We start from the raw sequence: 16211 nt of genomic DNA, 5'->3' as shown, positions 1-16211 counted from the left end.
TTAAATAAACTGATAAATGTCCATGTTTTTATGGAGAGAAAATTACATGTGGGAAAAATTTCTTTAATATAAGCACTGTTTTTAAACATTGTTCATGGGCTTAGCCGAATTGACTGACCACATATTTGTGAAGTTATACGTACTTATGTTTACTATAATTCTGAATTTACTATATGTGTCTTCATGAAATCTAGCAAAGCTTTTAATAAACGATACAAGTCCTATGTGCACTAAAAGCTTTGTCTTTGAATTTCCAAAGCCTTTACTGAGTCAGTCTAAATGAAAGGTTATTTTCAAGCTCAGAATAAAAATTTTTTCATCATATAGTTTCATACTTTATTTGTGTAACCATAAGAACTTCCTAAATTAATATTAAAGTTTTTTCATATCTGTTTCATTTCAATTTTATGGTTTTATTGCTGTACTTTGTATCTGCTGGAGCTGTAATACTCACATAAGAAGCAGTAAGTTGCAGAGTGAGCCCATTATCTGTTTCCTCTGAGCTAATGTAGACACCAGATGATTGCTGAGCGTAATCTTAACAAAGCTCTCGAGATCACGAACTGAGGAAATTTTGGACATTTTATTTTACTAAAATTTTGTAAGGCTAAGCTGAGAAGTTTCTAATTATTTATCTTTTAATTACTTTTGTTAAAAAATATAAAAAATCAATAAAATATATATACAAAAAACAAAGATTTGTGGTATTTTCTGTATACTTGAATTCTTTTACACCTAAGTAAAAATTTTAGATGTTTTATTGTAAGCCTTGTTGAGACTCGCAGATTTGAATATTCAAAAAAGGATTCATGTAATTTTGAAATATGCATTTCAGAGCAGAATAGAATGTTCCAAAACTACTATAATTTATCCAGCCTTCTATGTAAGCTATAAATAGGCTAAAAATTTCTTTAGCATTTGCAGCACCAAAATATAATACCCACATACCAAGCAATTTATATTGACAAATGGTTTATGACATGTGGTAGCTAAATTTGTAAGATTTATATAGAAAAGAAACATCTCTTACTGTTGATTATAAACATGTTTATCAGCCATGTAAGGTTGATTAACAAACAATCTTGAAAGTCAGAGTGAGAAGGAAGGGGCTCCTTTGGTGGATTTGGTCAATTTATTGATATTTCAACAAATCAAGAAGATAGGAGGATCAAATTTTAGGTAATTTCTTCTAATTTTGTAACGTTTATGTTTCCAGTTAGTTGGAAACTGCAGCAGTCTATTTTTAATGTTGGAAAATTGTGAGTAAAGAATTCAGGTCTCTGACGTGTCACATGAAACAGAAATATGAAGATTGAGAATTTTTTAAATATATTCTTTTTAAAATTATGACTGACTTAATATACATGCACTAAAATAGATGCCCCTCATGGAGAGTTTTGAAGCCACAAACTGATGGGTGGTCTCTGTCGGTCAAATAGCTTTTGAAACATTTTCTGACCATTAAATAGAAATGCTTATAAAAATACATTGTTGTGATTGTTTGCTAATGAAATGCATAGTGGTGATGGCTTTATCTCCTTATATGTTTTCCTCGTGAACAAGTATACTTCATAAGTCGTAACTTGAGGAAGTAGAAGTAAAAACTTGAGATGCAAGTCTTTAACTTTTTAAATTGGTTACAGTTTTACAGTTAGTAATTTTGGTGTCAAAACTTCAAATTATTCTTTTTTGCAATGGCAAAAACAAATAGTGAAGAATTAATTTATAATGAAATTGTTTGCATTTGGAATTGAATTAATATTATAATTATTATAATAAAATGTTTTATAATTATGATAAATTGTGTTGAAAAAAATTATATAACAGCTGATAGTTATAGATAAAAGTTTAGACAACATTGAACACCATGCTTAGAATATATGATGTGATATTTTACACACACTTTATACTGTCCATATAATTTTTATACATTTTTTCTCTTGAAAATAAATAGATATTAGTAAGATCAAATAATATTTGAAGTTGAAATGCCATTCATTTGTTTCTTTCAAACATTAAAACCTCTCCTTAAAGAAGAATAGCATAGAAAAGACGTTTGAGCATAGCTGTTGATAAAATTATTTTCTTAAAAATGTGATTCTCTTTTAAGAACATGTAAATAAATGATTCTTGTTAATAACAGACCCTTTTTATTAACTGGTTTTGAATTTAAGTACATTATGTTGTTAGCTACAGTAAGATTATAGCTTTGTTTTATTTCTAGGCTATATTAAAATGCTTGCACTATACTGTATTTTCATGCATTATGAAGAGCTCTCTCATCAGCTTTTTAGGTTTCAGATAACATATTACGAGTATCATAAAATATATATTTTTATTCAAAGCTTTATGATATGGATATTGGTTGAAATGTGTTTGATATTTCAAATGAAACTTTGAATAAATCTAGTAAAAAATTCAGTAACTGCCTTATATAAATTTTTGAGTATGTTTCATTAGCATGTGGTACTCGAGTTAAGTGTACTTTTCATTCATTAGTGTGTGGAATTCTAGAGATTCACCTGTATAAAAGTTTCTTTCTTGATATTTCTGCAGTATTTTTATAAGTGTGGATTGATTTTTTTTATTGATACATTAATAATAATAATATCTGAAACTATTGCTTAAATTTTTTTTATTAATACGTTTTATAAAACACAATACTGCAATAATATCCAAAACTTGTATAGATGATTTTTTTTTTATTATTTGTCACATTGTATTATGGTTATTCTCATTCCCATTCTTCCATGTGTTGAGACTTTTGTTTAACTGATGTGCCGGGGATAATAAAAGAAATAATACAGGAAGATATAAGAACAGAATTTTGTACACTTACCAGAAATGAGTGGCCAGTTATTTTCAAAATAATTAGTTATCCTAACAATAAGCAAATGCATAGATTCTTGTTAAATTGAATTTCCTGAAGTTTGCATCATTAATTGTACCCTTTTAATTTTATTATTGTTTTAATCATGTGTGACATTTATATACTTTTTATGTAAGAATGTGACCTGTAAAATAGTTATTAAAATAAAATAAACAAATAATTGATTTAATTAACATCATAGTTTGGGTATAGCTTAACAGCAAATCCAGTCTTCTTCAAGTATAACTTAAAGTGAGAAGAAAAGTGTACTTCCGAGACATCCTACCAATATAACTCCAACAAGATGTTCATTGTTTACGTCAAGTAAAAAGATGTTATCTTTCAGTTGTTGTAGCCATGTTGCCAGCAACGAGTCCTGTAAGTACAGAGTAACAGATCCTCATTTATGCTGTAAAAGACTGTATTTTTCTCTAATTATTTGAAACAAATTAACAACATAAAACTTGAATAAAGAATAATTAAGTTAACTAATAAAATAAAGTAATATTTATGCAAAATAATAGGTTTATACTACAATTATCACTAATTATAGATCATGTAAATAAAAGTAAGGTATTTTCTCTTGAATTAATACATTGGACTAACAAGACAAGATAATAGTAATATTTCTTACTGAATTTCACTATCATGATTACTAAATGACTAACAAATGGATTGGTGAGAAAGAGATTAGAGTGTTAACTGTTAATGCAATTTAAATAAAGCGTTTCTTAATTATTATATATATTTGAGACCTAATTATACTTAAGTAATAAAAGTTGCACCATTTACACTTGCACTTCCCAAACCAACTCATCACGTAAATACTAGTCTACACCAGAATTTCTAAAAACAAACAAATTACATAAAATAGGTACTTAATTATAAAAGCTTGGGGAATGGAAGAGGAGACATGAATATTCTAGTCACATATAGCACCCAAGGCTGAGCAGTATTCAAAGAATTAGTAATTGGTCTTGTTTAATCATTAATCAGCCATGGTGGTCTAGCAAATTAATTAACAATCAATAACCTGCACATCTCTTACATTATTGGTTTGATTTTACCAAATTACATATTTTAATTTTTTCCATATTTGAGGTCAGAGTTGTTTTTATGCTAAAAAAATGTAAAAACTGATCAATTTTCTTTCAGTTGGGTCTTTACTTTTACTGTACAGGTATCATTACCATTTTGTTGGAAAAACAATACCTACCACAAATAATATTTTTTTTGTAATATACTAAGAGATGCATAGTTTTTTTAATTTAAGAATCAAATTTTTATATGTTAAAAATAAGGACTAGATTTTTTAAATCAAATTTTACATTTGATTTCTTGTCATTTTTTGAGACTTTAAAACAGACTCTTCATTTTAATGTAGTGCAGGGTTTTTGTTTTGTTTATTAAATACTGGTATAAACATCAATGTTGGAAATATCACCTTGAAAGTTCCTGGTGATGTAAGAACAAGCTTTGAACATATTTTGAATTAATAGATACATGATGGCAAAAAATGTAACAATAGTAAAAACAGAAAGCAGTATTTATTTGGTGTGATATTTATGTTTTAGTTTATTAAATTTTTGTCAGAAGTAATCAACTCCAGAAAGGAAAAAAGAAAATTATACTTTTAATATTAGCAATTGGTTTCAGACATTAATATATGTTCTGATGAAATGATTACTCATTATTACATTTTTGTCCACCATGTTCTAATACAAGGATCTTTATTGTAAAAATGTTGGTTTTGGGAAGTCGCGTATTTTTGTAAAGGTGGTCATTTGGTGCTTCAGTATGTAAAGAAAGATATGATGTAAACCAAGTAAGACAAAGATGTGGTAATAGTTTTTTGGATGGGTGGTAAGAAAGAAAGAAATTACATTTTTTTCTTTTGATGACTACAAATATTCCAGTTCCAGCTAATTTTGAACTTTTTGCATAAGAAACCATCTTAGTAAAATTTCCTTGCTATTAAGTGGTATTAAGTTTACACATGAGCATTCTCTGTTCATTTCTATCAGTGCTTTTTACTATTACTGTCATGTTTGATAGGTGTATTTTAAAATAAGTGTTTCCTTGTTGTTGTTTTTTCTTCAGAAAATGAACTGGACTAATCGAGGTGTTGAATTTGTGGAAGTTTATAAAGAATTGATTTTAAATTTGGTGTCTGCTCACACGTGTTACTTGCGTCCTGTCTTAAAAATGCTAATACAGATATTCTTGAAAGGTAATTGTTTTGAGAATTGATTAACCTGTTTTACAGTAATTTTACTTCTATCTTTTCTGCATATGTTCATGACAGTAACATAGTTTATTGAACTTAAGATATTTATGCTGACTTTTGTATATGTTTGTAGGAAATCATGTTGTATTAGAATTTTAAGAAATTCAGAATGTAGTTATTTTTTATAACCTAGTAATGAGTTCAGGAATATGATAAAGTTTACAGAAGATAGAGATTTATATGTATATATATTTATTTATTTTTTACCTAATATCAGGTACACAAGTGAACCATTGTAGTTTTAAGATTTTATTTAAATGTTATACTTAAAGTATTTTAGTTAAGTGCATCTGACATTGAAAAAAGGATTAAAAAATAAATAAATCAGTAATAATGTGTTAAAGTAAGAGATTGAGACTGAATCTCTTTCTGAAAGGTGAAGTCAAATAGTACTTTGGGTGTTAGATCCATTTGAATGACAAGTTTGTGCAATTTTTGATACAGAAATCTGTTCTCTGGTCCACTAAACTTAAAAATTTTATCTTAAATAGAGGTAGGAACAAGACAAATATATTTTGGTGTACTTTTTGTTTGTGTCACTTTGAAATATCAAGATATTTATTTGGTCAAGCATGTTGGTAGGTTAAACTATTTCAATATGGCAATAATAGGATTGCTTTTAAATGTTTCATTAAAACTCAACAAAAGAATGTGGTCGTTTTTAAACTAAAAAGCCAGTGAATGTAAAGAATATGCTTGTTAGCCAGATATTCTTTTCGAAGCTCAGAATTTTAATAAATAATGAAAGTTGTGTGTTTTATTAGAAAATAATAGCACTTAATGATGTTTGGATTGTTCCTTAATTACCACAAGTAATCAATATCCATCTACGTATTTTCAGAATAAATTATATTCATTTTACTACTTCTGTACTACTATTTTTACAAAATTCACAATTTTGGTGATGAAAAAATGTAATCACACATTTGATGGAACTTGTTAAAAGCAGAAGCTCTAGAAGGCTTTCTCAGATTGCCGTTAATTGGTATAAAGATCAGGATAAAATCAGCTACATAAAAACAAACGAGACTAGATATTATTTCACGTGGCTGAAAAAAAAAGTCTAGCTTATCAACTGTAGCATCTTTTGCTTTCCTGTGCTATCAGCAAACTACAAAGAATAAATAAGTTGAAATCAAAGTTTTATTATCTTATTGGTTGGGTAACAGTTATTCTAAAACATCGGGCGACTCAACCATTGAAAGTTAATGGTATTATAATAGTCATACTAATTTTCTGTTTTGATGCTAAAATTGAGCGGAATTAAAAACTGTGCACTAATAACTGATTTTAATTTTAGCATCTTTAAGGACTGGTGAAGGTAAAGTTGAAATATCTACTGTTACAGTAGAAGAGCAGAAAATGTTTGACAGAGCCCATGTTTTGCTACAGGAAATAATTAATCTTGTACCTTTGTAAGTATGCAAATAAACTTGTATAACTTTTGTACCGTATTGTCTAGTGCTTTAAATTTTAACATGCACATACTTCTTTAAAGAGTGTTGTTACATTCCCTAATTCTATATTAAAAGTTCATTTAGTGGAGAGCAAGCTGCCAAAGATAATGTTTGTTTCTGACAATATATACATTTATTATTATTATATTTTTATTACCCCTTTCAACCTACTGTTTGAGGCTTTCTGTAAAAAAAAAAACAGGGTGAACAAACGTGATAGTAATTAGAACATCTGTGCTACAGTTAGCACATCATCCCAAATATTTACAAGCTGTTTTAAGTGTTCATTAAATAATGCTGTTTTTTTTTATTTTCTTAGCAGAATTATTAATAATCCTACATAAAACCCTTTTTTGACGTTCAATTATGTTTTTAATTTATTAGACGAGAGTTAAATCCAATAAGCTTTAAAACTATTTGTTTCTTACAAATCATATTTCATTATGCTGTTGACAAAATAAAGAGAAAGTATTAAAAAGTACTGAAATTAATATTAGGGTATTACTTGAATAGCCCCCCCAGTGGCCCATCATGGCCAGGTGGTTAAGGTGCTTGACTCGAAATCTGAGGGTCGCGGGTTCGAATCCCCGTCACACCAAACATGCTCACCCTTTCAGCCATGGGGGTATTATAATGTGATGGTCAATCCCACTATTCGTTGGTAAAAGAGTAGCCCAAGAGTTGGCGGTGGGTGGTGATGACTATCTGCCTTTCCTCTAGTCTTACACTTCCAAATTATGGACGGCTAGCGCAGATAGCCCTCGTGTAGCTTTGTGCAAAATTCAAAAAACAAATAAGCCCCCCAGTGGCACAGCGGTATGTCTGCGGACTTACAATGATAAAAACATGGTTTCGATACCCGTGGTGGGCAGAGCACAGATAGCCCTTTTTGTAGCTTTGTGCTTAACTACAAACAAACAAACAATTACTTGAATACGTATGTGTAATGGCAAGCTTATGAAATCATTGAGTGACACAATGTATGAGATTTCAAATATTTCTGTATCAGTCAACAATTTGAAATTTATCATCAACAGAATATATTTTCTGAACTTTCTCTGCCAAAAATGGAGTCCAAAATCTTGCTAACATGCATCAGTTAAATTTAACTCATCGTCGTACATTAACATCACCTCTTCTGAACCATGCATCATTATAGCATCAATACTCAGCAGTATTTTCATCACTATTTCTGCTCACTTGTATTGTAACAATTGACAATATCACCATATAATATAACTTGAGCATCAGATATCACCTAGTATGTCAGTTTTATCCTCACCAGCAAGTATTTTTAAGTACCAGTAACACTAAATTGCCTTATCAAACACCAGGAAAAAAAGATTTTCTATCAGTATCGTTGTTTTAAAATATGCATTAGCTCCTGTCTCACTGTACATAGCACCAAATCCTCTGTTGACGTAGTATATAAACATCAGTAAAAGTGAACTATTTCTGAAAACAGTATTATGATAAATGTAATGAATGGGTTAATTAATTTACGATAATAATACTGGTTAACATGTTTTACTTTGAAAATCTTGTGTATATAGAAAATATAATACTTTTTTACTCTAGGACACCAAATATTCTGTTTCCACTTCTTGCTGATAGTTTCCCCTATATGCGGAAAGATCCTTGTTCCCAAGTGTCCTATGTAAAAAATATCCTGAGAATGTGTGGCTACCTTTCTGTTCATAGGCAAAAGATTTTAGGCTTACTGATAGATAAAGTTCTAAACATTGATGTGAGTAGATTTTTCTGAATATCTACCAGGGTTGAGTACATTATATTAAAATGATTTTGAAGCCTTACTGTGTTGTTACAGTCTGTGATGCCACATCCAGTCATGCTCCGTCTGACAACCATGCATCTGGATGATAGTGTCATTCAGTAGCTATTCTGTTGCAAAAGGTTCTGCTGCAAGGCTTTATGTTCAAAGAACAAACCTTCCTCTGGGTAGCTTTCCATAATGTTTCTAGTGCCAGAAAATGCTGGTTTCGTAGCTCCTGTGTCAACAGTCCAATTGCACAGAAATCATTAGGCACTGCTTCTTTCCTTATGTATATATTCGTGTACAGTAGCATGAATATCTGCTTCAATCTCCAGCTGCTTGAGATGTGATGGTTGAACTGATATGTAATGGAAGCAACTTATGTTTACTTGAGTTATGTCACGTTTCCAGAAGGAAATTCTTTTAGATAGTGTCGTATCTGTGGTCTGAGACACTTTTTCCACTATCTTTGTGTCCATGGATTCTCACCTGTTATAAGATGCTTCATTTTGCTGGGGTATGATTTATTGCAACTCTCTCTGGAGGGTCCTGGGATCTCAAGTTGATTCAAATTCCTTTATTTTCCAAAGCCATTAAGTTCAAGGGATATCTCTGTATTGTAAATTGTAAATCCCTGAATTGAGCGTATGAATATTTTGCATTGGAAAGGGCTGTTACATACCCTTACCAAAAGTGATAAATTTTCAGTGCTATTGCACTTTGTAAAAAATGTCTAACAATGTCAAAATGTACTTCTAATGCATTACGCTCTATTGTGACTTTACACTAGCTGTGGTGCTGATTTGGACATGCAAAATCATTTTTATATTATTAATGTACTCAACCTTGTATAATAATATATCAATAATTTTAAATATAGTAGTGAATTTGTAAAATAATCAAGTTTTATTTTTGGTTCTGTTGTCAAATTAGTTTTTAATATTAATTCTTTCCTTCCATGCAATTTCCATTGTTGTTAAAAATATTTCATATTTCAAAAACTGAATTGTAGTATATACCAGTAGTGTAACAGTTATTTTTAGATTTAGACTAAAAGCTAAGATTAATATGTATCTTAAAGCATTACAAAAAAGCAAATCACAATCTCCATGTGCTTTCTGTAGTAAATTAACATAGATTGTTTAATAACTTAAACACTTGGAAGCCTTTCTTGGAATGTAAGGAATCATCTCTTTGAAAACTTAGGACATTGATATATATATATAATTTTACATCTAAAATATACCTAAAAATGGAATTTTTTAATATTTCAAAAGATAGGCCTAGTTTCTTTGTTTCTTTTTAACTTTCTTTTTATAGAGAAAATCCTGTTTTTTTTAATCCAATTTTTATACTTTTTATGTGTATTGAACTATTTCTTTGTTTACAATAACTATAGGTACATTGTCCTAAAGACAAGATAGAAGAAGCAGAAGAGGAAGACCATATGGATACTGAAAATGTTTTTCTCATGGTATTAGATTTTTATCTAATTATCAAGATCTTCCATTAAATGCATGTGAATATCACAGATATGATAAATAAAACATTTGTTCTGATATCAGTTTCCTAAACTATATGTAACAATAAATCTTCCCCCCTTGTAGCTCAGCTGCAAATCTGAGGGCTAGAAAAGAGGTTTTGATATCTACAGTGTGCACAGCACAGATAGCCCACTGTGTACCTTTGTGCTTAATAAAAAAACTATAATTCTTCATTATTTCTTTAACACTTAGCTTATCAGTCTTCTGATATGATACATTATCTCTTCTCACATAAATAGCTATTCTCTTTCAGTGCTGCCCGCTATATGCATAATTTTTTTTTGTGCATGCCACAAGCCATGATGCTCCCACCCATCTGGAATTGACTGATTTCAATGCATCTTGCATGCAAATCATCATGTGACAATACTCCACCAATAAGAGTGTGACGTACTCTTTTGACATATGTGACTCCTTCTATTTAATTCTACCAAACTGTCACTTCTCATTTGGCAATACTCGTGTTATAACATTTAGTTATATACTCTCTTCAAGTGTTTTATTTTAATTTTTTTCCATATCTTTGCAGTAATTTCTCTCAACACGTTTAGTCTTTATTATACAATAGTGATATTTGTAACTTGTACAGAAGTGGTGTAGTCTCCCACTTATGATCTCTGAAGGTCTCTTTGGGAGTGTTCTTTGGATGCTTTTGAAGGATGTTTTTTTCTTTCCCCCCTACCTATTCCATGTGGGATTCTAGCTATTTATGTGAGTGGAGGTAATGTACCGTATTGGAATTTATAATTTTCCTATACTGAAAATGTATTTCCAATACGTACTTACCTAAACATGAAGTGCTAGTTCGATAAAATTGAACAGAGGAGTCGCATGTGTCAAGAGAGTATGATGTTGCATGATGATTTGCATGCAAAATGCATTAGAATCAGTCAATTACAGATGGGTGGGAGCATCAACTCACATAAATAGCTATTCTCATTCAGTGCTGCCCTCTATATGCATAATTTTTTTGTGCATGCCACAAGCCATGAGGTAAGTACCTATTGGAAAAACATTTTCGGTATAGGAAAATTATAAATTCTTTAGGAAATATATTACTACTAAGGAAGCTGAACATAACAAATGATTGAAATTAATTTGCTTACACATGCTTTTATACAAGCTGATAAGTTATTAGTATGTAATGTCCTCTTTAAGATACTAACTTTAATGTTCCTAAATTTTATTTTTATCTTATACTTTTAGATATATTTTTATGCAAAAAACTCAGTATAAAGAAATTTTATTCACTGTTAGGATACTGTTGTAAAACTGTTACTATAGATGTTCAATTTGGTAGTTTTAAAAACATTTTTTTGAAAGTAGAAAGGATTATATCAACATTTGAATAATTAATTGGATAAAACAAACATTTTAAGATTTCAAATATGGTATTTTCATTTAACAAAAAAACATTAGTTGTTTTAACGATATATTCTCATGTTTATGAAGAAAAAATGGAAGAAGTTTTGTTGTGTAAATGCAAAAACAAGTTTTTTTTATAATTTAAAGTATTTTTGAGAAAAGCTTAGAAAGGACAACCTTCGCTTTTTGTTAAAGTAGACGAGACCACTAAGATCTATCACCCATGTATGTAACTTATAATTCACAATCTCTGTAAATAACTCACACACACACACACACACACATATATATGTACTTGAGAATTGAAACTGTCTTTTAATAAATTTATGTTTTCTATTAGGAGACAGATGAACAATCACCTTCCAGCTTGAGCATGAATGATCCATTAGCCAACACATTGGACATCATGATGGAAGACATTTTTCATTTTATTGATTGTGTTTGTGGTATTCAAGGTATGAATAATCTTTTGTTTCTGTTTTCATGATGGTTGAATAGTGAAAAAAAAATTCCCTTTCAAAATAAAATAGTTTATTTTTATATACACATCATTACTTGATCCACGAAGATGTGTCTGAACTCGGTTTTATAGCATGAGCATGTGCTGTATGTCCCCAAAACTAGCATGAGCACGTTCTGTATGTCCCCAAAACTAACACGAGCATGCGCTGTATGTCCCCAAAACCAGATTTTTGTGTAGCTGAATGTAATGCGAAATATTTAACTAATTAGGTACCTTGGGAGGTTTTAAACCTAGGCTGTGATTAAACAAGTGGTGTTATTCAGAACAATAACACAAATATGTAAAGAAAATATTTTAAATTGAATGTGGTGGAATGTGGGTGACTTTAAGTTCATGGTGCACCAGAAAATTAGTTGCACTTTTGATAGGTAAAAATAAGTGGGGAGTTTCAGGACTGCTTTCTCTATAGTCTAATCTGAGACTCTAGGCTCTCCTTGAATTAGAATATGTTCAAATGTGCTTCTAAGTTGTTCTAGACAATACAAAAGTATGAAACTAAAGAGAAAAACCTATCTATCTATTATATATATATCTGTGTGTGTGTGTATGTGTATAGAAAGATGTATATAAAAGAGTGACCTTTTCTAAGTCTATTAAAAAATTTTTACTTTTACCCTTCCTGAAACTGTTTAAAGCTAGTTTACACTTGTTTCAGTTCTGTACCTAGTAAACAGAAATTACTGGATAATGCCAATAAGTAAAATGCAAATGTCACAATATTCAAACGTCTTGTTTTGAATGTGTAATTACTAAATGGTTGTACATGATAAAACTTTATTTTTTGACAACAGATTAAGTGAATTATAAAAGCCAAATTTCTCTCTACTTTGTGGCTTGTATTGGCTGGTTTCTGAGTCACTTCCTTAAGAAGGAAGCATTTAAGAGTGATAAGAAGCTTCCCCATTGGCCAAAATTGTGAACAGACTTCTTCTGCAACTACCACCTCAACCAGTGATGATTCAGAGAAATAAGCATGGCTAGCATTAACATAAAGCTAACTATTATAATTACAATAGATTGAATAGGGAATGGAGATATAATAACAGAATTTAAGCAATGGAACAGTTTTGGAAACAGACAGAAGTATTAGAAGCACATAGAATATAGTTCTTTATAAAGTGTGGTTGTGCATTTGCATTACCGAGTTATTGATGCTACATTTCTGAATATAAGAAAAGAACAATATTGTTTTTGTGAAAAAAATTCTTTATAGTTAAATGAATTTTTGAAAGGTCTTTAAGGCTTGCTGGTTGTAGAAAATTGAGTGAAATTGAAATAAAAGTTTTCTGTTTAAGCAGTTGATCAGCTGCTAAATTTCTAAATTAATAGTGGTTGTATTTTATCTTATTGCTTGACCAGATGGTAATAAACCATAAAAATGTAAATAACAAAAACGAAAAAAAAAAACAACTTAAATTTTGGTGGTTGGCAAAGATTAGGATTACTGATTTTTTTTTAAACGGAAGTAGGAAATATTAGAAAATAGTAGAGAGAAAATTTTTAGTAGAAGCTTCCTTTCTCATACAATAATGTACCAATCTGTGGTACCTCTCATACGTTCAATTTTTCATCTCTAAAGTATTGTATTTAATATTTCTTGTATGAGACTGGTACTATTTATTATAGGGGGAGGGGGGACTTTAAAAAAATAATAATGATCATTTATTTTGAAATTTTTTTTGAAGAACATATTACGCTACCTGCCAAAAAACAACAACTAGAAATCATGTTCTAATAGTGTGTTGGACCAAAGCATGCTTTAATCACTCCCTAAATCTGTTGTGGCATAGACTTACCAATAGTGTGGAGTACGTTATGTTTGTATTCCAGCAGTATTGTCTCCTTATTCTTCTAGGATTGAAAGTGGGGGGGGGGGGACTGCGTCATGTAGCATGATCCAGTAAGTTTGACAATATTCTTAAGTGTTATTTGAGTTCTTGGTATTGTGGTGGCCAGGGAAGATGGTGTAATAAGCCAGTCATGAACAGTACCAACTTGACGGATGGTGGCATTGCCATCTTGGAACACCTGTAACCTTGAGGATAACATTGTTCCCAGTGATGCAATGTGACAATTCAAAAAGACTGAGTAAATCAGTTTAAATCAGTTTGTGCATCCAACATCTTTACTCCATCCAACTGTGTTTTAGCAGTGTTTTATTGAAGTTAGATTAATATTGGCTAAAATGTGATTTATTTTCTGCTTTCTTAAGTTACTTTTCTGTAATTTCTAAAAAAAAAAAGTTGTGATTTATTCAATGCAATAGTTACTTCTTTTAACTGTGATGATAATTTTATTCAAGATTATTTAATTAACTCAGTTCTTCAGTTTACTCAAGATGGAGCAAGTACTCCGTACAAGAGTATGTAACACATAAGTCATAACCTCTCGATTATTCCGTAATAGGTAATGTTATCAGAATGAAATAAGTACCTTTAATATTGATGAAATCTTGTTTATTTGTAATTAAGGTCTTTTGGGGCTATCTTAAAATTTGATGAAAACAAACTTATTCCAGTATACACATTCCCCTATATTGTATTGTGTAGTGTTCCTAGACATGAGAAAACTGTTGTAAATGGCCCTTTCACAAAATCGTGATCAGTATTTACAAGTTAATACCGTAGATGATTTCTGGAAGTCTTTTATTGGTTCAGTTTCCTTTCTTTGTTTAGATTATGGTTTTTACCCTCTTGCCTTTTCAGGTTGATGGTTTTGGTTTTCTTTTGCTTTCAAGCAGTGTTATTACTTCATACAGAACTAAATGTAATCCAGAATAATCCTCTCACCCTCATCAGTAGTGTTGGATCTCAGCCTGCCTACTATTAAGATGCTTGTTAAACAGCTGTTTATTATACACTCAAGCAAATTAACAGAAATGTCAAATACTTTATAATTTGTTTTTTAGATGGGAACAAGGAACTGAACTGGGAAACTACTAAACAACTCTACAAGGACTTCTTGGTGATCTTTGACAAAATGATTCTACCAACACATGCATCAGTTCATGTACAGTTTATCCTGTTTTACCTTTGTAGCTTGCACCCTGTGAGTACCTTGGACTCTTTTTTATTTTTCTACATTTACAAGATTAGTACACGAAAAATGACTTATCAGCTAGTTGTTTTATTATGTGTACTCTGCCATGAAATGTTTCAAACATTTATAGCTGAATACAGTTTAATAGTTATAAGACTTTCTAAATTAAATACATTTTTGGTGTACCTTTTTGGGAAGGAATCATGTAGGCCATATTTGTCACAACACCTTTTGATTATTCATGCTTCTTGTACTACATGAGTTTACTGTTTGTTGTTGCAGTTGTATCACAGTGAAAAGCTGTGAACTGAAATGTATATCTATGTGTTTCCACACACTAGCGAGAATAATACTTCTCAAACTTGTCCCACATGTAGTATGATTATAACCATTTTTGTTGTGTATAAAAAAACAAATGTGAAAAAAGATTTATATGTCTTCTTTTTCAAGAAAACGTTCTGAAAATTTAACCTCCCAAGTTGCTTTAGCAAGTACTCATAACTTTGGAGAACTTTTTTTTTTCTTTTTTGCATAAGCTTAGAAACTTTACCCGAGTCTCTCAGTGTAATTATATTGATACTTCCCAAACCTACCTGAATTTCTCTGTGTAATTATATTGTGCTTTTAAAACCTACTTGAACCTCACTGTGCAGTTATATTGATACTTATCAACCTAACTGAACCTCTCTATGTGTGATTATAAGTAGAGTGAAACCTATCATGGTTTGGGAAGTATCAATATAATTACAGAGAGAGACTCGGGTAGGTTTGGGAAGTATCATTACAATTACACAGTGAGGGTCGAGTAGGTTTGGAAAGTACAATATAATTACACAGAGAGATTCAGGTAGGTTTGGGAAGTATCAATATAATTACAGAGAGAGACTCGGGTAGGTTTGGGAAGTATCATTACAATTACACAGTGAAGTTTGAGTAGGTTTGGAAAGCATCGTTATAATTACACAGAGATTCAGGTAGTTTGGGAAGTATCATAATTACACAGAGAGATTTGGGTAGGTTTGGGAAGTATCAATATAATTACACAGAGAGGTTTGGGTAGGTTTGGGAAGCACATATAATTACACAGAGAGATTCAGGTAGGTTTGGGAAGTATCAATATAATTACACAGAGAGACTCGGGTAGGTTTGGGAAGTATCATTACAATTACACAGAGATTTGGGTAGGTTTGGGAAGTATCATTACAATTACACAGAGAGATTCAGGTAGTTTGGGAAGTATCAATATAATTACACAGAGAGATTCAGGTAGGTTCGTGAAGTATCAATATAATTACACAGAGAGACTCGGGTAGGTTTGGGAAGTATCATTACAATTACACAGTGAGGTTTGAG

General features: G+C 30.6%; 1 protein-coding gene across 1 annotated transcript in view; it reads left to right on the top strand.

Annotated features, from left to right (window-relative positions):
• The first annotated feature begins 4953 nt into the window (after nucleotides 1-4953).
• The window catches only part of LOC106460898 (RNA polymerase I-specific transcription initiation factor RRN3-like), a 22620-nt gene continuing 11362 nt past the window's right edge, over nucleotides 4954-16211 (top strand). The window contains exons 1-6 of the mRNA XM_013920655.1: nucleotides 4954-5099; nucleotides 6457-6571; nucleotides 8192-8360; nucleotides 9787-9861; nucleotides 11637-11751; nucleotides 14728-14867. Of these exons, the coding sequence (XP_013776109.1) occupies nucleotides 4973-5099; nucleotides 6457-6571; nucleotides 8192-8360; nucleotides 9787-9861; nucleotides 11637-11751; nucleotides 14728-14867 (741 nt within the window). The 5' untranslated portion in view covers nucleotides 4954-4972. The remainder of the gene's footprint in view (nucleotides 5100-6456; nucleotides 6572-8191; nucleotides 8361-9786; nucleotides 9862-11636; nucleotides 11752-14727; nucleotides 14868-16211) is intronic.

This window comes from Limulus polyphemus, unplaced genomic scaffold (genome assembly GCF_000517525.1).
Source record: "Limulus polyphemus unplaced genomic scaffold, Limulus_polyphemus-2.1.2 Scaffold857, whole genome shotgun sequence".
Classification (NCBI taxonomy): domain Eukaryota; kingdom Metazoa; phylum Arthropoda; class Merostomata; order Xiphosura; family Limulidae; genus Limulus; species Limulus polyphemus.
This window is presented reverse-complemented; position numbering and strand designations above follow the sequence as displayed.